The sequence below is a fragment of the Nuphar pumila genome, chromosome 9 (genome assembly GCF_984573655.1).
Source record: "Nuphar pumila chromosome 9, dmNupPumi1.hap1.1, whole genome shotgun sequence".
Classification (NCBI taxonomy): domain Eukaryota; kingdom Viridiplantae; phylum Streptophyta; class Magnoliopsida; order Nymphaeales; family Nymphaeaceae; genus Nuphar; species Nuphar pumila.
In genome coordinates, this window is record NC_143257.1 from 110,658,389 (window position 1) to 110,680,058 (window position 21,670).

Consider the following 21,670-nt stretch of genomic DNA (forward strand, 5'->3'; position numbering starts at 1 on the left):
GACGACGCCGGTTCATGGAGGACGGTGACGCCGGAGAGCACCAGTTCACGGAGGACGGCGACGCTGGTTCACGGAGAACGCTGACGCCGGAGAGCACCAGTTCACGGAGGATGATACAAGTCCGTCGATGAGGCAGAGTGATCGTTCTGTGCAATGCCTGTCGGGTGCGGTATAAGTCCGGCTTATTGCTGCCGGAATACCGCCCGATAGGGATCAAATTTTTTTTTTTTTAAAATTTAGCGACAGATAATGTCCATCGCTAAGTTGTCACAAATTAGCGACGGAATTAATGACAGATAAGTTTTTTCGCTATTTAGCGAGCAAAAATTCGCGATGGCCTCTATCCGTCGCTAAACAGTTTAGCGATGGATATAGTCCGTCGCTAATCCACGCTTTTCTTGTAGTGAACTTCTTGGCAGAGGCAATGAATATGGTGTGTTTCTTGATTAACAGATCACTGAGGGCAGCACTAGATGGAAAAGTAGCAGAGGAGGTGTGGACAGGCAGTGCAGTAGACTACTCTGAGTTGAGAGTATTCGGATGTCCAGCCTATGTGCATGTTTCTAGTGAGGACATATCGAAGCTTGATGCAAAGTCTAGATAGTATATCTTTCTGGGTTATCAGAAAGGAGTGAAAGACTTCAAGCTATGGGATCTGAAGGCAAACAAGGTGGTAATCAGTAGAGATGTGTTTTTTTATGAAAAAACCATGTTACAACATACTCAGGGATAAGAGAAACATATGCCAAAAAATTACAGCAACAATGAGCATGTGGTGCAGGTGGAATTAGAAACACATGATTCAGAGGGGGTCTAGCTCAGAGAATCAGGAGCATCATACTACAGCCATAGACAGGCCCAAACACACACACCATCAGGCCTCCCACTAGGTATGGTTTAAGGACTTGGTTTCTTATGCACTTATTACTAGTAGCGGATATCCTACTACCCTTCAAGAGGCAACCCTCAACCAAGAGAAAAGTAGATGGATTGGTGCTATGGTGGAGGAGATAGAGTCTCTACATAAGAATCAGACATGAGATTTGGTGGAGCTTCAAGAAGGAAAGAGAGCGATAGGATGCAAATAGATGTATAAGAAGAAAGCTGCAGTATCAAAAAAAAAGGAAGAAAAGTTCAAGGCTCGCTTAGTAGCAAAAGGTTACTCACAGAGGGAAGGAGTTGACTATGATGAGATCTTTTCTCCTGTGGTCAAACACACTTCCATCAGGATAATGTTGGCTTTGGTAGCACATTCATACATGCAGTTGGAGCAGATGAATGTAAAGACAACTTTTCTTCATAGTGATTTGGAGGAGCAGATTTACATGGTACTGCTAGAGGGGTGCAATCATCCTAGATAGAAGCATTTAGTTTGTAAATTGAAGAAATCACTTTATGGACTGAAGCAGTCCCCAAGGCAATGGAACAAGCGATTTGACTCCTATATGATCCAGATTGGCTACAAGCGATGTGAGTATGATTGTTGCGTATATGTGAAAAAACTTGATGATGGTTCTTTTGTTTTTCTATTACTCTATGTAGATGATATATTGATTGCTGCAAGGAGTATGAGATAGGTCAACAAGTTGAGTAGAGAATTTGAAATGAAGGATTTGAGTGTGGCCAAGAAGATTCTTGGGATGGAGATTCACAGAGACAGAGCTTCCAAGAGATTATGGTTATCTCAGCGTAGTTATGTTGAGAAGGTGTTGGACAGGTTCAACATGGGTAATGCAAAACCAGTTAGTACACCGTTGGCACGTCACTTTAGACTGTTTATCACACAGAGCCTAAAGTCAGATGATGAGGTTCACAACATGTTTAAGGTTTCATATGCAAGTGTTGCAGACTATGGCATCATGTTCAACAGTCAGCAAAATGATCTTACAGTTGTGGGATATGTGGATGCGGACTATTGTTATCATGCAAAATTTTACTTTTGAAATCAAACTGACCTTTTGAAAAGATTTAATAAAAACTCGCCTCCGTTTTGAAAAATATGAGAAAAATTGGAAAATGAAACTCGCATGTTGGTACGAGGTCCAACCATTTATAGCACCATAACCAGGGGTAATCGAACCAAGGATCAACCTTATGCTTTGCTTTGCTCAACTATCTAAATCGTTATTCTATTTCCTAGATGCACAAAGAAACAGGCATGTGCTATGAACTTTAGAAAATACAGGTTGAAAACATGATGTATGCTTTAAATATTTTAAAATATCAGAAAAAGGAGATGCTTTGAAAATCCTAATTCAAACCTGAAAAATACTTTAAAAAAGAGAAAACCTTGAAAATCATGAGTTGGACTTTGAAATGTTGAAAATCCCTTGAAAATTGAAGATTTTGAGAAAATCAATTTTGAGGAAAAAAACTCAGAAGATGATGTTGACTAACTTATATGATGAATGAAATATGGTTTTATAAAATCATATTTAGAAAAAAGAAATTCAAAAAATATTTGAGAAATCTCTTTTATTTCATAAATTGAATTTGTATAAAATAAAAGGGTTTTATGTGCCTTATAGAATTCGAACGAAATAAATTCGACACATATCTCTAACTATGACCATGAATATGCTTTAAATATATCTCATTAAATCCTAAAATAAGGGTTTTGAAAATATCTTGAAAAGCTTTTGAAAATATGCAATGATTCTTTGAAGATAGCTTAAGAGTGTAGGTTGTTTATAACTTAAAAGAAGATGATAAATCTGAGTTTCATTCGTATTTTGACTATGGCCACAAATATGAATTCCACTAAGTTTATCAACTCCTTAGAAGCAGGTGCACGTGCCATTCATGTCGACCATTGTAGAATTTGAAAATGCATATGAATGACGAACAATAGCAATTTTAATATCAAATTAAACTATATGCAAGTGTAGCTTAAGCTAAGCAGAAAGGAAAATGTTTTTATTTCAATATTATAATTATAATTTACATCAATAATTGAATAATAAATTGAAGAAAAGAAAAAAGGAAATAAAAAAATAACTTTTTGGACTTTCCTGCAAAATGAACAAACTTGTTAATGAAAAAATGTAAGCTTTTCTGGATATATCCGATAACATCTAGAAATTAAAGGATATTTTTCAGAAATTAGCCCTTTCTATGCTTCCATGAAATAAAGTATTGAATGAAGGTATGCTTTGATAAAATATCAAATTAAACTTGTTTTGAAAAATTGAATTTTGAAATTAGGGTAAAATAACCAAAATACCCCTGAAAGCAAGACTATGGCCTTGAAATCAAGGTTTTTTAAAATAATTTTTAGAATATTTCTAATTTTGGCATTCAAAAATTTATGAAAATGATTGAGAAGCTTGTCAATATGATTTAGACTATAATTTAAGGATTGAAATATGAAAATAATGCCCAAAATTAAAAATATAAATTAAAAATAACAATTTTATCCTTATTTTAATGAAAATTATGGTTTTTAAAAGACTAGTTTTAAAAAAATGCATGAATGAGATGCCAAACGACTTTGAAAAAATCTCAAGTTTGGTTTGAGGACTCTTAATAGTCTTAGGGACACCCTAGAGTTGAAAAACTATTGAGAAAAATTAGGGAATTAGAAAATCTTGCAAAATAATCTTGATTTTATCAAAAATAAAATAGGCAGAAAAACCAGTGGTGGTATTTTGACCAAAAGAACTTCAAAAAGAACTCAAATTGAATCCAAAGACTCAATACACATTTAGAAAACCAATGAAACTTACAGAGTTGAAAAATAATTTATAAAACTCGATTTATGATTAAAATATTGAGGATAAAATATTTTAAAACAGGAAACAAGGTTTTAAAAAAGGTTTATGTTATTTGGGTGTTTCAGGGGGTAAAACTATTCAATCTTTCCCAAATTTTTGGGAGAAGATGCTTGACAAATCAGAGAAAATGCTCAATTTTATAGATTTAAAAAATCATTTTTTGTTAGGGCTGGGTCACTTCGGGAACTCAAGGTTTCTATTTTTGAAAATAGGCCTGTTACAAAATCTAGATTTTGTACCTGGCTTAGTTTTTTATAAAAATGGGGTATTAAATTGACTTTAAAAAATTTTAAATTTTAGTGAAAAAATACTAGAAAGATAAACAAAGAAAACAATTTTTACAGTTTTGTAAAATCATTTTCTATTAGGAAGATATGACCCAAACAGGTTGGTCCTGATTCTGCAGTCGGCCTGACGATGCAAAAAAAAAGGTCCCGACTTTGATTTTTGAAAACAGAGTTACAAGACTCAAAAAAATATAATTTTTTTTACTAAAAATTGTAGACATATGCATGACTCTACCATAAAAAATTCAGATTTAAACAATGAATATAAACTGATAAAATAATAGCATAAATAGACGGCCAGAATTTAAGACTGAGCAATCTAAAACCCTAGAACAAAAAAAAATCTAATTAAGCATGACAAAATTAATAAAACATATAACTAAGGATATAAATCATGATTAAACGTATGAAATAATAAAAATATGCATGAGCATGATGAAATAAAAATTAAAATACAGAGAAGCATGATCAAGAACTTGATTTAGCCATTAAAAGAAGGATCTGATCCATAGAGGGGTCGAATCTTGTTCTGTTTTTAGGCATTAATGAAATAAAAGCATTATACATATTATTCATGGATTAAAAATGTGAGAAGAGCACTATATGCTCAGATGATCATCTTCTTTAATCATAAACATGAATTCTTGGATGAAAAGATTGGAAAAGATGCAAATCAAAGGTGTGGCAATGATGGATTTGATGGAAAATAACAAATAAATAAACTGAAATAATAAAAGAGAAGCTTACCTTGGATCTTCAATGGTGAAAGGGCTGCTGGAGCTGAGGGGGAGAGCTTGAGGGAGAGAGAAAGCAAGAGGGAAAGGAAGAGCACATATGAGGGTTGACCCATCTATGGGCTTATTTATAGTTTTTTTAAAACACTTAATTAGAGAGTCCCAATTGGATTGAAACTCTCTTAATTAAAAGAGATAAAGGAGAGAAAAAATGGGGTGGGGAGGGGGGGGGGGGGTCGACCTCCTCTTGAAGAGTCCTAAGACTCCTTCAAGAGGCGAGATGGACCTCCATTTGAAATTTTTAATTAAAATAAATTCCAAGTGGCACCACCTAGGTGGGTCCACTTGGTTTTTCAAAAAACCCGATTTTAAAACTTGAAAAATAAAGATTTTTCAAGAAACTTTGAAAGACACTAATGTTTACTAAAATTTTATATTTTTGAAATAAGCAAAATATGGAAATAATAAAATGAAATTGAATAAAAATGAAAATTAGGGTTTGGCATCCATTGCAGGGTGAGCCCCACTTGAAGAAAATTGGTAAACTTGAAAGTTGGCTTAAAAATCAAGCTTAAAACAAATCCAAATCATTTTTCTAAAAAAATGCTTTTGAAATAAGAAAAATGAAGCCCTGGGGGTTGGCCAAATGGCAAAAATTAGTTTTAAACCATAGATTTTTGAAATTGGTTTCGAAAGAAAAGCTTAAAATTGAGTCTGGATTTGATATTTTGAAAATAAGAGTTCTGGATCTCGAAGATAAGATGCAATGACATGGAATGACCTGCAAGGCTATGAAATGACATGAAATGACATGCAAGGCTATGAAATGACATGCAATAACACGCTATGACATGCAATACTACGAAACAATAAACCCTAGATGATGGATTTGATGTCCCAGACCCCTAGCAGAGACAAAGAATTAAAAATTTCCGTTTGAGGACAAAGATTGATATTTGGATTGAGCCAAAAGGAAGACTAAATTTTGATTGTAAAATGAAATATTGGACTTTGATGCAAAACTTGGGCTTTGAATAGCCCTGGCTCAGGTATCGACTAACTGGTTTACTAAAGGATTCAGAGAATGGGCCCCAGTGGCAAAAGAAAAAGATTTATGAATGGAGGTAAAAATTTGGGGTGTTTACAACTATGCAAGTGACTTGGATGACAGGAGGTCTACCACAGGATACATATTCACGCTTGTGGGAAGGCCTATTTATTGGAGATCCATGGTGCAGCCTCTAGTTGCACTATCCACTACTGAGTCAGAGTATATGGCAATGGCTGAGGCTGCCAAGGAAGCGTTGTGGCTTACAGGTTTGGTCAAAGAGCTGGGTGTACAACAAGGTGGAGTTCAACTACATTGTGACAACTAGAGCGCCATCTATTTGGTGAAAAACCAAGTGTATCATGCGAGGACCAAGCACATAGATGTGAAGTTTCACAAGATTAGGGAGTTGGTCTTCTCTAGTGAAATACTGCTTAAGAAAGTTCACGCTTCTGAGAATGCAACAGACATGTTGATAAAGTCTGTTGAAGCACTGCTTGAACTTGATTAATGTCTCCAGTTGCTAGATGGAGGCGCCCCAACTTAGTGTCTCAGGTGGAGTTCCCAATTATACTTTCTTGTCTCATAAGGGGTGGATATTCGCCAAGGTGGAGATTATTGAAGTATATGGCTCAGATCTGACACTGGCAGATGATGGGGTGAGCAGACGAGCGATGACATCTGCCATACATGTTTTACCTTAGCAGGGACACTAATAGTTGGGGCTGCGGGGGCAGAGTCCCCACGGTTTGGTAAGGGGTATTTTTGTATTTTTTTCTTATTTCTTAAATACTTGGTACACTTAGGGTTATTATAAATACATATGATCTAACCCTAAATTAAAATATAGTGAAAATACAACCACTCGCTCTTGTGGACGTAGGCACATTACCAAACCATGTAAATTTCTTGTGTTATTTTTCTCATTGATTATTTTTTATAGATTCATCGCAATCGTTGCATGATTTCCAACAGAATCTTAATGGGTCCAAGTTTCAGCTCGGGTCTTGATATTATCAATATTCTAGACCTAATTACCTATCAATAAAAAATATGTAAATTAATGTAATCAACTGTTTGTTACGAAGACTATATGCTAAAGAAATAAAAGCTTAATAGCTATTCTAAATAATATCAAAATTTGAATATAAAAAGAATATATCCACACCAAGCAAACATTTTAAGTTAAAAAAATAACATATCATATTCAAAATGTATTAAATTCTATGAGTTTTCAAGTATTATTCTAAGATTCACTTTAATACGACAATTTTCATGACAAAAGGGCAATAAAAAGTATATGAAAAATGAATTAAAGTTTAGATTACTAAAATTCAATGAAAGGTGTTGGACGATACACCCTTTCGTTAAGTATAGAACAAATATATTTAAATAAAGTATTTAAAATTATACCCTTTCGTTAGGTATAGAATAAATATATTTAAATAAAGTATTTAAAATTTTTTTAAGTCAAGTTACTAGTTACAGATGAAGTAGAAGGATATTTTTGGTATTTTGAAGTATTTTTACTCGGATGGATGTTAGGCAGCCCGCCGTAGGCTAAAGTAAGCCATCATTTGACCATTGTCAGAAAAAACTTAGGCCATATAAAGAATTTCAGAAATGGTAGTACTCTGACATGGAATTTCATGCAAAATAGGGGTCTCTGTCAGGAATTACCCCCCCCCCCCCCCCCAAAAAAAAAAATCTCCTCTCAAAGCCAAAAACACCGGATTGAGGATTGGGAATCGAAAACCAACGGTGGTGGTGAGACTTTGAATCCAAAGAGGGTGTCTCTGATAGGCCTGCCCACAGACGGTCTGAATCACCAACACACCGATCGATTGATTGACCCCATTTCGGCAGTAGAGCAAGTGTAACTGTGTAAGTGTCTTTTCCACTTTATAATTTGATAATATGTTTGAACAAAATTTGGTTTAAAAGCATGTAGGCAACGCCTAAATGTAGAATATAAAAAACGAAGACGATGTGTTTATGAAAATGCTTCTTAGAGTGATTAGCGCGCAGAGCTGCACACCAAAGTGCTTGCAAAATTGCCTCAGACAAGCTATGCTTGTTAAAGGTAAATGGCGGAGACAGTGTGCAGGCTTCTCTCTGCACATTTGTATCTGTTTCACTTGCTTTCTACTTTTAACTTTACATAAACTATCATGTTTTAAATTTCTCGTGGTCTGCAAGAATTAGCTTAACAAGCTTGAAATATGTGGTTTGAATTTAAAATAACAATGGCACGGGTGATTTTCTCCTGTGATAGGTTGCTGAATGCCTTTCTGTTGTCATTCTTGATGTTACTAACAATTTAGTTGTACGGAAGATTTTGGATAGTAAAGCTATAGTTGAATGCAATGAACAAGGATGTTGGGATCTTGCACTTGTTATGCGGTAACTGGAAATAGGGTATAAGATGAGTTCATTATGTAGAAAATGAAGTTCAACTACTCCGCAATTGTCTTCATTGTGTGATGGTGTCAGGATAGTTTTGATATATGATGGCTGTATACCCTCAATAGTTGCATGATCAAGTGGAAAGGTCACCGTTGATAAAGGGTTTCTCCTAAGTAAGTTAGAGTTGTCATGTCTTAGATGTCTACATATGGAACAAATGTTATGAAGATAATGGATGAGATATATACCTCTAAAGAGCTGCATCCCTTGGGCTTAGTTGGCCGCTCTTTGGGTTTTTATGAGTTAGTAAGTACTTTGTTAGCAGTTTCAATGCTTCCTGTGGTTTAAAAACTTAAGTCCAGGATAGGAGGTATTACATGATTTGCCATTTTTGCTTTTTATTTTACTGGCTAACATTTGAAAGTCAATATTTTCTCTCTATGGGATTTATCCCATGGATAAAGGTTAGATGTATTTTTGGGCCAAGACCTAAGGACATAACGAGGACTTGTTAAATCAAGAATAAGATTTGCCTCTTTTTCTTTAATTTTCTTTTCTTCTTTAGATCCTTGATAAGTTCGTGTTGTTTGAAGGAACTACTTCCCCTTGACTACAAGCACAATATAAAGGGAAATGACCCTTTTTTCTACTTGAATTTGCCACACTTTTGTTGTCGAGATGAAATATTCCACTCTGAATAGATAAAATAAGAGAATCCCTTGTGACATCATCCATGGAAGTATTCACTCATGTCCTTTCTATGTTTTTAGCAGACAACGTTTGAAATAAGGGTTATTGTTACATTCGATCCAGCCACAAATAAAATTTTCCTTTTAAATCTACATTTTTGAAAGGTCTAAAAAATTGCAATAAATATAAAAAAACCCAATAAATAATTGTCAATCTGATTCATGGCTATGGTACCCGTACACTCCATTTTTCCCTCTACCCATGTCGACATGTGTATTCCCGTGTTGACACGCATCGACACCCGGACATGCCATTTTACCGCCCGTACATACAAGTTTGTATTTAATTTATAAACTATAATTGTATTTTCAGTTTATAACTTTATATTTTCAGTATATAATATATTTTAGATATAGCATATATATTTAAATTATATTCAATTTATTTTGAATTTATGTGATATTATATATTGGTAATGATAGGGTTCTCCCCGAGTACCTACTCCCACTTAATAGAAGCTTTAGATTTTCAAATTTCTTAAATGTTTTTGTTGATCAGACCCTATAGATATGATCTATAAACATTATTTAGTAGAAAACAAGTTTTTGATCATGTGATTATAGCATACATGTATGTTTTTTTTAGACCTTTAAAATTCAACTGCTCACAATGTATCAAAATTTCATGACTTAAAAAATCCTATTTTTATGTCTGAAAAACATGATTCCTATCAAATAAACTATGTTGAGTACATCCATAAGGTTTGATTGAGAAGATACAACCTACAACCATGATTTCTAGTATGTGGGAGTAGGTACTCAAACCTACCCAATAAGAAAACCTTCCAAACCTACCCAATAAGAAACATTTATCGGATTTTTGTTGTTTTTTTCGAAATTCAGACCTTACAGATGTGATCTATGTTCTTGTTTTTATAGGAATCAGTTCTTGGAGCATTTGATTCTAATGCATGGATATGTTTTTATAAGGTTTCAAAAATCAACGTCCTACAATTTTATAAATTTTTGAGGCTCCAGAATTTCAAAAAAACACCAAAAATCCGATAAATGTTTCTTATCGGGTAGGTTTGGGAGGTTTCCATTGGGTAGGTTTTCATTTTCCTATATATATATATATATATAGCCATGTCCCTGTACCCAATTTTTTGGAATTGCTGTGTTGTACCCACACCCGTACCCAGGTGACATAGATTCATGCTATTTTGTTGAAATTTTGTATTTTGAAAATGAATTGTATTTGAAATTTTCAATTTTACTATAATTAATTTTTAATGTCCCTGATATTTTCCCAAGAAAATCCAGTTGTTTCTAAATTTGTCCAAGAAAAACCCTTTCTAGTATTTTCACGTGACAGTTTCTGTGATTTTGACTGGAACAACTTGAAGGTGTTGAATTTGTGCTTTTCCTATATTTCTAATTTCATCCACTCCATGTGTTCTTGAGCTTAAGGATTTTTGTTTCCATTTGTCTTAAGGCTGGTGCCTTTTTATTGCATGGAATCGATACTTTCACTTCAGTTAATCACCCTTAGTGTCCACCATTAAGATAGTTCACAATTATGGCTTGTTGATAAAGTGAGGACATGAACTTCCACTTTGGCTGTTAACCATATATTCATTTAATTTTTTTACCTTCTTATGTGTACAGCATTTGGTTGGAGTTCATGATAAAGGAGACACAAGGGAGCAATGGCTGCAGGCTTATCTTTATGCATCTCAACTCTAGTTGTCCATAATCTACAAAAGTATGACCGAAGATTAGGGACAAGATTGTATATGAAATTTTCAGAATCTCTTTCTCAGTTGAAGCGACAGGGCCATATCAACCAGAAAGGTAGAAGACAGGTGCTTAGGGTAATGGCAGTGACAGAAAGTTCAGAAAAATCAAAAGAGGCAGATGAAAACATCCCTTCTTGGGCAAGGCCGGACTCTGCTGAACCTCCACCATGGGCTGTTGATGAACGCAAATCAGAATCCTCTCTTCAAAACTTTGAGTTACCGTTTTATGTTTATCTAATTGCATCAGCTATCACGGCAATAGCTGCGGTATTTTCCTCTAATCTTCTCATTTCCATCCCCTAATTCAACAGTAAACTTCAGTGGATTTGAGGCCTTTCTGAATTGATCATCCTGCAGATTGGCTCTATTTTCGAGTATGCCAACCAGAAGCCTGTTTTTGGTATAGTTGATTCAGACAGTGTGGTTTATGCCCCTTTGCTTGGATTCTTTATCTTCACAGGAATACCCGCATCTGTAAGTTGGCCTACTTTCTTGGTTTCCTTTTCTCTAACCAAACCTGCTTACCTAGGTAATGTGAGAGCACATTGATAGAAACCAATATATTGCAATTGATTCTGAGAAAGATCATATCCCAACATTATCATTAGTAATCAAACATTGAAATGTCAACAGCCAAAGGCTGTCTTGTTTGGGCATTTGCTTTTGTATATTGTTGTTGATGTCACACCTTGTTTTGAGTCCATTAGATGCCGAGCTCAAGTGTAGGTCAAGTTGCAAATAGGAGTTGGCTCATTGCACATGTAGTTTCTAATATTTTGTTGTTACAGATCTTCTTGTGGTTTAAGTCTGTTCAGGCTGCAAACAAGGAAGCAGAGGAGCAGGATAGGCGTGATGGTTACCGTTAGAAGGGAGTGCATATTCCTTTGTACCATATTTACTTTATGTATTACGCCCTCAAGTTTTCTTATATTGTAGCTGAAAATTATACAAATTCTTGTGTCCACCTTCAACTATTGTCAATTTGCATCTGTTGATCAGTTGTAATAAAACAGTTATGGAATTTTTATATTCTTATGCTTGTCAGATAGGTTGTATCATTGCATTGTGGAGCAGGAGGCAATAGCTAAGCTGATCCTGCCTTTTCACATAAGTGCATTAACTCTCCATTAAGCTATGCCATCATTTAGAAAGTTTGTTGGAACTTGAAAGCACTGCCAATAAAAATGGCATATCTTTGATCCTTCATTGCCCAAGTAAATAGCTATCCATGTTACGACTTTTCCTGCAATTTTCTTAAATCGTGAAGGAGAACAATGATGGAGTTTGTTACAGTAGAAATAAATCAAGGAAAAAACTTTAATCTGAATGAGAGAGACAGATGACATGTCTGTTCCCCTATATTTATCAAACCACTCTCATTCTGGCAGAGCCCTATTTAAAAGTAAAGGTGACTTGCCACGAAAGCCAACAGAAGGATGACAAGACCTCCCATAAGGGCATACATCCATGTTTGCACTTTTCTCCTACTCTTCCTCAATGGAGGGGGCACTGATGGCTTCGGTCTGGTTGACTTGGACATCAGGTATGATCTGGCTGGCTTCCTAGCTGACACACCTGCTGATTCTTGCTTCTCTTTCAGTTTGTACTCGGGAGTTGGGCTACTTTCTGCAACAGATTTGTCTAAGGATGGTGCACATTCACCTTCCACACCAGCACCCATTACTGCTGCTGTCTTTTTCCTTGCTCTTTTCTCCCTCTCCTGTACATAGGTTTTACCATGAGATGAGCATCTTATTATACACATGGTTTGGCATGTTTCAATTGCAAAAGTGATGGAGTTTCAGATATAAAACTGCTGGATTAGATTGAACTACCTTTTCTTTGTGCTCGGCTTCCTTTCGAGCTCTCACCTCAGCCCTTGCCTTGGCCTTCTCAATATTCCGACGCTTCCGTGCCTCTGCTTCCTTGGCTTTGGCAATCTCCTCCAACCGACACTGTTCTTTCAATCTGGCAACAGCCTCTTCCTTTTTTCGTTCTTCTTGTCTCAACCGCCACACTTCTTCCTCTGGTAGTTTCTTCTCCTCTCTCTCCATCTCCTCTTCCCGCTCTTTGCTACCAGAGACTGTTGGTGTGCCTTCTGTAACGGTGGACTTGCTAGACTTTCTGGCTTTGGATGATGAGCTCTTCTGATTTACTTTCACCACTTGAATCTTTGCATCTGCCTTGACACCTGCAACTTGCTTGTCTCCTGCTACTGATAATTCTGTTGTCGAACTAGGCAAAGGAGCGTCTTTCTCAGCTGAAGGCAGTTGGATAATGTTGTTTTCATTTTCTTTACGCCTTCTTAGGACTGGTGGTTCATCATCAGGACCCAGTGCTCTTCCATCGAGAGTCCCAAGCCTTCTCAGCGTGCTGAACTCATTGTAATTTATGTATTCTCTCCGGAAGCCATCATTCTTATTCCATAGCTCCATTATTTGCTCCACCTGGACCATTTAATAAAACTTCTGTGACAAGAATAAACCAAGATGGTTTTAAAATAATTGTGGAAGAAAGGTGACATATATGCACCTGACTGCCACAGTGAGCTAGAAGTGCTGCCCGGTCCTTGGCCTCTGCATATTGGTGAGCAACCTGGATATCAGCTCTATTCTGGTAAAAGAGAGTGTTCTGCATGTAATGTACAAGTGCACTTGGTAAATCAAGCTAGAAGGAAGACGGACAAGAAACTTTTCTGAGCATACACTTTCATCTCATTAAAGAAAGCATAAAATTTTGAAGATTTCCATAATTCCTTGGGAAATATTACTCCACGCATGTGCCATGACACAGGCTATGATCAGATTGTTTAGCTAATGGCACAAAACTATCCCCAACCCTTATAGTCTAGAGCAAAGCTGTGATACCATCAAGAGAATAAAGCAGAACACTGATATGGGTTATCCAATTTGAAAATGCTCTAAAGCCAGTAAAATGGGGAATGACTAAGGCCACCAATAAACTGTCTGTAAAGATACATTTATAAAGCTAAATATGTATGCAAAATATATTTTACAAAAAGAAACAGTTTCACATATATGGGTATAAACAAGAAGCAAGCATACTAAGCTCCTCGCTCATGTTTGAGTGTGGAGACAACAGTCCCTGCATGCATGCTATTGGGTGGACAAAGCACAATTCAGTAGGCAACAGATTTTCACACATTCATCATTAACAAAACAGAAACAAACACGGATTGGTATGTAAAAAATTACCCAAACATCACAAAATGCAAAATTAGATATAAAATTGCACCTAAAACTTGTGATCCTCTCAAGAAATCCTAGTAGCCTATTGCATAGTAGGACTAGGACCTTTTTCTATGGTCGGGCAGTATAGCTTTCTCTACAAGCTTGCTGTTGATACAAACAAACTTCTCACCCGTAATTCTGAAATTTAAAGCACTAACCTGACTGTTGTTTCTTATAATGGAGAACCCAGACCCCTTTCATGGCTAAATTCAGTTCACCGGGTACCAGGACCAAAGCACAACTCAACCAGGATCTGATGCAGATACAGTCCTATGACTGAGTGAAGGCATAGGTTGTGCTGTAGGTTGTGGAAGCAATTTGCAGACATGATGGTTATCATAGCATGCACAGGGCCGTGTGAGAGGACATACATTTATTTCTCATTTTTTTATAAGAAATTAGTTTTCATTTTACTGGAGCCGTTTTGGAGAGGAAGAAAAGTCCTTTAACGTATTTATGGCACCACGAAATGTAGATTAAAGATTTTGAAATTCTACCATTTTCAGCAGGATGTGATTTTTCTTAAAAACTAGGATACATTGCAATAATGGATACTAGATTCTCGGTAAAAGTTCTGTGTGAAATATAACAAAAGCTATTTCCTAACTCTGATAAAAAACCTCAACAAATGGAACTATTATCTCTTCAACAGTTTTCTACTTTTTGTCTTGGAAGATAACTATGAGAAGACTTTAGAATTATCACCAATTAGCTGCAGTATAAAGTTTCATCCTTCTGTTAGAAATTTACACATCGAGATCCACTCACCTTAGCTGAATTAATTAATGATCAAAAAATAAAATTCAACTTCTTAAGGATTTATGTATTTTATATCATTCTAAATAAGAACTAAAGATAGCTTCTGCAAATCTAGAACATGAACCCAAAAGAAAAAAGCAAGGAGATGAAACAGCAATGTCCTAGTGGAACTAATCTTCTTTCATGACATTAGATCAAAAAAGTCCAGCAGGGAAAATTCTAAAGCCATAAATGTGAAAAGACAATTTCATGATAAAGCATAAAAGGGTTTCATGAGTATAAGAATCTGCTTTCAAGCAAATCAAACCTAACAATGTTCAAAATCATCAGTTTAATCAATCAAAACAAAGCAATATGACAATGGAATTACTTTACTTTGACATACCCTTTCATACTCTTGCTGCTTCAGATTCCTCAGGCTTAGATATGCCTCTTGCCGAACATTATTCGCGGAAGACACCTGAGCTCGCAATTGAGCAATTTCTTCATCCAAATCTTTCAGTTCTTTCTCAATGGATTTGGTATGGGTCTCAGTCCCTGCTAGCTTCTTTCTCAGAGAGTCAAATTCCCGTTCCAGCAGCTAGACACAAGTTCCGAATCAGTAACTTAAACAACCAAGCAATAACAATGGAATCATCATAATTATCATCCTCCAGAGATACCTTAAGATTCCCTTCAATTTCCTCTTTGTGATCAAATGCCTCCTGAAGTTCAGACTGCCTCCCCATATCTACACAGCTTGTCATGAGCAAGCTTCAACTGCTTGATCTCACGTATTAAATTCTTTTCTTCTTTCAAAGGCACAGTTTCATGCTCCAACCTATGTTGCATAGAGAATATCTGTTCCCAAGTTCCACAGACCATTACCATGCAATAAACTCAACATCCTACTGTGAAAATATCTCAAAAATGAGATAAAGTGTGTGATGAGCACAACACCACCAATGTGCACAAAAGCACAAGAACACTTAGAACAAATGTACACAAAGGTACAATAAAGAAACTCAAATGCACAAAGGCATACAAAATATAAAGAATTTTATTGAGAGGATTGGAGAACAAAAGCTCCAAGAAGTGAAGTTTACAAAGGGGGAACTCCCCTATTTATAAGAGGGAAAAGGAGCCTTGGAGGGGCTCCACTAGCTGTTGGAGCCCCTCCAACGGTTAGAATTCTAACCGTTGGAGAGGCTCAACAGCTAGTGTTGAGCCCTCCAAGGTTGACTTTGAGTCAACAAAGAAATAAAGAAGAAAAAGACAAAAAAGGGAAAAAAAAAAGAAGAAAAGTAAAAAAGGAAAAAGAATTACAGCATATTCATAATTATGAATATGCGCAAAATGGAGAGAAATGACTAAAATACCCTTTCGGGTTTTACAGAAAAAGAAAACATATATATTTACATATATATATATATATAGATAGATACATATACATATATACGTGATGTATATATGTATATGTATCTCTCTTTATATATATATGTAAATATTTACATAAAGAGAGATACATTTTAACACCTACATCATACCTAAACATGAAAGTTAAATGAGAAATGAGGACTACTTACCCTCTCATCATATTCCTCAACCGAAGTTGCAGTCTTCATTCTGTTCATTACTGATTGAATAGAATCCATTTCCCTACATTTAGCTAGTTGTGCATCTCTAGCATCTCTAAATTCAGATTTTGCAGCTCGTAACTTTTCCAGGATTTCGTGACGAGCTGCCTGCAAAGAGGCAAAAGTTACAGTCAATTGATAAGATGCTTATCATAGGATTTTCAGATTACATACTATTCGAGAAAAGATATATACCTGTTTTGAATGTACTATTACAATTATTGCATCCCTCTTTTGAGTTAGCTCATCCACCCGTAATTGTGCTTGTCTTATCTGTTAACTTTATTATCAACAGGCCTGGGAATTTTGATGATTGCATAAACTGGCTTCTTCCCTGGCTCGGCCTCAACCTTCTGCCCATCCAAAGCAGCAGAGGTAGAAATACTTCACCCAATGGAGAAGAAGATGCAGAAGAGCTAGAAGCCTTGACATTGGAAACAGTTCCATTCGTATGAATCCCTTCATTCAACTGACCAGACGAGCTGGAAGCAGTGGACCCTTCAGGGAGAGATAATAATCCACCTATGGTAACTTCACCTACACGAGAAAAAGAAGCAAAAATAACAGAACCCTCAGGGATGGATGGTGAGATGCCATTCACATGGACCCCTTCACCCAACTGACATGAAGAATCGGTAGAAGTAGAATCATGTGGAATGGATGTTGTCATGCCATTTTTGTCTCTCCCTTCACCCAAGAGGGATGAAACCAAAAAGCTAGTATCCTCAACAGTGGGAGGTGAACTAGCATATGTGGTACTAATATCAGGCAACTGAGATGGAGAAACAGTAGACTTAGAGCTGTCAACAGACAATGGTGATTTCTCTTCATTTAATTCAGAAAAGAACCAGGAGAAGCATACATCTCAGCAAAAGAGGATGAGCTTCCATTTGATGGAATTCTTTTGCCTATCTCAACTTCCTCAATGATATGCCTATCTCCGTTGGCATCTGCTCCAACTACATGTCAACATCCACTGGATTTCTCTCACGAACTTCAATAGCATTGAATTCTGCAGTCCCGTTCTCACCAGATGTAGATCCTGACTCCAAATCCACAGTATCAGTGTTACCTACGATTCTTTTTTATTTATAGGCCACTTGATCATATTCAACATTTTCCACACTAACTTCACAATTTACCCGTGTTTCCTTTTCGACCCCAATATCCACCAGGAAAATATGTTTTTCAGCAACATCATTAGCAACACCTGAATCTCTCGCATCTTCCACATTCTCATCAGGAGACTCTTCAAGCTCCTGATTAATTGGTTCCTCAACCTTCAATCCTGAGTTAAGTACTACCTGCACGTCGTCAGCACCATTGTACTCATTTTTTTTCTTTTCCCCAACCGTGTGCTCTGATTTGAGATCCTCTGCATTACACTCAAACTTGGACTCTGAAACATCATTTGCTGGAAATGGAATTTCACTATCCTCAATCCCATTAACTTCATCATCCATAACTGAATCTCCATCTTTTGCGTCAGCAGCCTTCACCGCATCTGGTGGAACATCTGCATTCAGCTTCCCACCCTCAGCATGAGATTCCTGAACTTCATTGGCATGTTCCAGAGATTCAACTCCCATCACCTCATTTACCTTTTCATCGGAACTCGGATCTCTGCCCACAGAATTCGATTCTTCACCACAGTTCACTGATTGAGGAAATTTGATATCTTTCATCTCGTCCACCTGATCATCAGAATTTAGTTCAAGAGCGTCATTGGTGGGCATTGAAGATTCAAGCTCCTTCCTCTCATTAGAATCCAAATCCACACCGTCACTCACAAGTACAGGAGATTCATTCTCCATCATATCGTCAGAATTCAAATTCAAGCCATCATCATCATTCAGTTCGGCGCTATGGTTCCCAAGTACATGAGATTCATTCCCCTTCATTTCATTCACACAAATATCAGAATCCTCATCTACCCCCTCTGCATTTGGATTCAATTCATGACTAACGGACAAAGGCGACTTGAACTCCGTCGTCTCATGAACCTGATCATCAGAACCTGAATCTCAACCCTTGCATTCATTGTGATCCATGGTTCACCACCACAGAGGATTCAATTTCCCTCACATCATCAACCCGGCCATCGGAAGTCACATCCCCGTCCTCTGCATTCAGTCTGAAGCACGACTCTCAGTATCCCCCGCATCATCTGAATTCAAATCTTCGTCATCACCAGCCACACCCTCCAGCTCGGCAACCTCGATCGGCTTCACCAAGCAATCAGAATGCAGATCCCTGTCCATTTTCTCACCGGAAACCAAAATTTCGGTCCGGTATTTCAGTTCTCTGTCAACATAAACGTACGCATTGTCCGTCAACTCATCCGTCCCGTCTCCGACGACACCGTCGCAGGCGAGCTTCGAGCCGTCGCCATTGGGAGACGAATGCCCTTCGGTAGACTTCAGTTTGCCCTCAAATTCAACGTCACCGCTATCATTCTCGTGAAACTCTGCCGTCATATCGACTCAACGCGGTGGAAAAGAAAATGAGAGAAGGAAAAAAAAACGCACGAAAATCGCGAGAAAGACGGAAAGAAAGAAGAGAAGGCGAGACGAATTCGCTAGATCTATCGAAAGCGAGGTAAAAACCACAGAGCCGCTGGAGATCGGGAATGACTCACCGTGGACCGAAACCCTAACTCCTCCGGCGAGCGAGAGATCTGATCCGACGGTTGAGACACGGGGAGGCAAGATCGCTCCGACGGATCAGCGTCGAAGGAGGCGGATCGCGGCGAGTTCTCCGGCGATCATTCGGAATTCCGGTTGCCCAGGGGGGGAAGAAGTAGGGTTTCCAGGAGGGAAGAAAGGGAGAGAGAGAGAGAGAGAGATGGAGGGGAGGGAACAGAGGAAGCAGAGAAGGGAAGCCTCCCCGCCTTCTCTCTCTAGATTCTTCCTGTAACTCAAAATTTTCGAAAATTTGTTAATTTATTTAATTTCCGTAATTGGGATGTACAGTACACTAAATTAATCCGAAAAATACATTAAATCTTTTTTGGAAGAATTCTTCCATTTTTTAGAGGCTTTTTATATTTTTCTTTACCTTCATGGTCTCTCTCTCTCTTAGATCATTTATCTCCCAACCATCACACATCTTTTTAAAAAAAATACTTACATGTGTTACTCTATACATTTTTTATATTTAGATGTGTAAAACAAATGCAATTATTCTTATTACATCAAAACTTAATTAACTAAAAACCAAAAATTCTTAATAAATTAATTCAATTCAAAATATTATTTTTAATAAATAAGTAATGATAAACACATTTCCAAGTTTCAATTAAATAAAAAATTCACAATCACACACACACACACCGAGGTTTTGACGTTCTTACCTAACTGACCTTTCTTTGCATTGGGAAGCTAGTGACTGTTTTCCTGTTTAGCTTGCTCTTTCCGTTCCAGTTTGGCTCACCTTTTCTTTGACGAGCCGATCCCGACATGCGTGTTATTGTCATTAATGTGACAATACTACCTTTTAACATTTTTAAGCTATTTATATGTTTATCTTGGTATTTGTATATCTTCATATTTTTTTATGCTTATATATATCGATATTTTTTCTGGTGTTTTATTTTTTTTGTAGAAACTAGATCTTTTAGGGTACGTACCTTCGGCCCCTCAACTCTCACTCTGATTTGGAACAAGAATGATTCGAAAATCAAGACTAGGGTTGGCAAAATCTGACCCTTCTGACCCTACCTGCGCCAACCCGCTTAGCCAGGTTAGGGTTTGGCTTAAACGGGTTCGTGTTGTAAACGGGTTGACCTGCCTAACCCGTTTATTAAACGGGTCGTGTTCGTGTTAGGGGTATACCAACCCGCCAACCCGTTTGACCCGTTTAATAAACGGGTTAGGTGGATGGGTCAACCCATTTACATGAACCTGTCAACCCGCTGACCCATTTATATATATATTAACTTATCTAACCCTAACTCCGACCCGCCAACCCATTTGACCTGTTTAATAAATGGGTTAGTATATATATATATATAACCCTAACTCTGACCCGTCAACCCGTTTAATAAACGGGTCGCCCTGTCGTGTAATCATGTTGACCCGACCCGACCCGTTTATTAAACGGGTTGGCGGGTCGGAGTCATGTTATCCTTTTAATAAATGGGCCGTGTTCGTGTTTGCCATATCCGACCCGTTTAATAAACGGGTCGTGTTCGTGTTGAGGTATTCTGACCCGCAAACCCGACCCGATTGCCACCCTAATCACGACTGCCTGAAATCTCATCTTGGGTTGAACATGAGATTTTAGGTTTCTTTTGGAATCACTATCTCAGAGCCCTGAGAGTGATTCTAAAAGATCAACCTAACATGCCCTTAGTGTATCGCAAGTTTTTTCTTCATCGATTTTTTTTCCCAAGAATGGAAGCTGTCGAGTCTGTGACACTGAATTGGAGCCAGTCTGTGGCTTCGTTTTGGGTGTAATACAAGGATTTTGACCTGTGATTAATATGGATCCAGGATAGGAGTACCCAAACTAGCTTGAGGTCCGACTAGGATTTGGATCCCCATTCTGAATGAATGGAGTGGTATCCAGTATTACCTTTCATTGGGTACGACTGATTAACTCTCTTTTGTACATTATGTAGGTATGATGAGTTGGAGCTTCTTTGGGCCTGAACCCAGGTTACAGATACTCGAGCTTGCGTCCCATCTCTGACTAGGGTTTGGGTGCTTACTGGATGCATGTAAGCTCAGGCCTCTCTCTCTCTCTCTCTCTGGAAATGTAAATGATTTGGATTCGGGTCGGATGAAGCCAATACTATATTAAATGGATTTGGATTTGGATATAAAAATTCTAATATCAAATTTTTTATGGGCCTTAACGAGTCACTTGGATCTCTTCGGAGCCAAATCCTAACCATTGAACCTTTGTCATATATATCAATATAATAAGAAATTTGGGACTGTTGCCAAAGTTGGGTAGAACATCATGAACGCTTCTCATAGTCCAATGCTCTAATTAAGGATCTATCATATCCAACAAAAAATAATTAACCTCAAGCAAGCAGAAACATCTTACTGCACCAAAATGAAAAGTATATATGTGAGATAAAATCTCCACATACGTGAGCATTCCTTTGTGTTTGTGCATAGCTATGAAAGTCATCTAGGAGTTACAACAACAGGAGAGGCTCATGCAATTCTTAATGGGCCTCAATGAAAGCTCTAGCGCCATCCAGAGTCACCTGCTGCTTATGACTCCCTTGCCAAATATCTCCAAAGCATATGTGTTGATCATCCAAGAAGAGACACACCGCGCGACCTTCGTCTTA

At 37.3% G+C, this 21,670-nt stretch overlaps 3 protein-coding genes across 3 annotated transcripts; 1 reads left to right on the forward strand and 2 right to left on the reverse strand.

The window, feature by feature from the left end:
- The first annotated feature begins 7,585 nt into the window (after window positions 1-7,585).
- LOC149828862 (uncharacterized) lies at window positions 7,586-11,780 on the forward strand. The gene is made up of 4 exons (XM_090017766.1): window positions 7,586-7,724; window positions 10,606-11,003; window positions 11,094-11,210; window positions 11,525-11,780. Exons 2-4 carry the CDS (start codon window positions 10,647-10,649, stop codon window positions 11,600-11,602), a joined length of 552 nt encoding a protein of 183 aa, XP_089873892.1. The 5' UTR covers window positions 7,586-7,724; window positions 10,606-10,646; the 3' UTR covers window positions 11,603-11,780.
- Window positions 11,781-12,132: 352 nt separating this feature from the next.
- LOC149828863 (uncharacterized) lies at window positions 12,133-17,312 on the reverse strand. The gene is made up of 9 exons (XM_090017161.1): window positions 17,297-17,312; window positions 16,987-17,187; window positions 16,748-16,899; window positions 16,312-16,470; window positions 15,464-15,586; window positions 15,132-15,326; window positions 13,269-13,367; window positions 12,572-13,183; window positions 12,133-12,456 (listed from the first exon to the last, which is right to left on the reverse strand). The coding sequence occupies exons 1-9, from the start codon at window positions 17,310-17,312 to the stop codon at window positions 12,133-12,135; spliced, it is 1,881 nt and encodes a 626-aa protein (XP_089873287.1).
- On the reverse strand, window positions 15,409-18,839 carry LOC149828864 (uncharacterized). The gene is made up of 4 exons (XM_090017162.1): window positions 18,506-18,839; window positions 16,558-18,379; window positions 16,312-16,470; window positions 15,409-15,586 (listed from the first exon to the last, which is right to left on the reverse strand). The coding sequence occupies exons 1-2, from the start codon at window positions 18,837-18,839 to the stop codon at window positions 17,448-17,450; spliced, it is 1,266 nt and encodes a 421-aa protein (XP_089873288.1). The 3' UTR covers window positions 15,409-15,586; window positions 16,312-16,470; window positions 16,558-17,447.
- Between the last annotated feature and the right edge of the window lie 2,831 nt (window positions 18,840-21,670).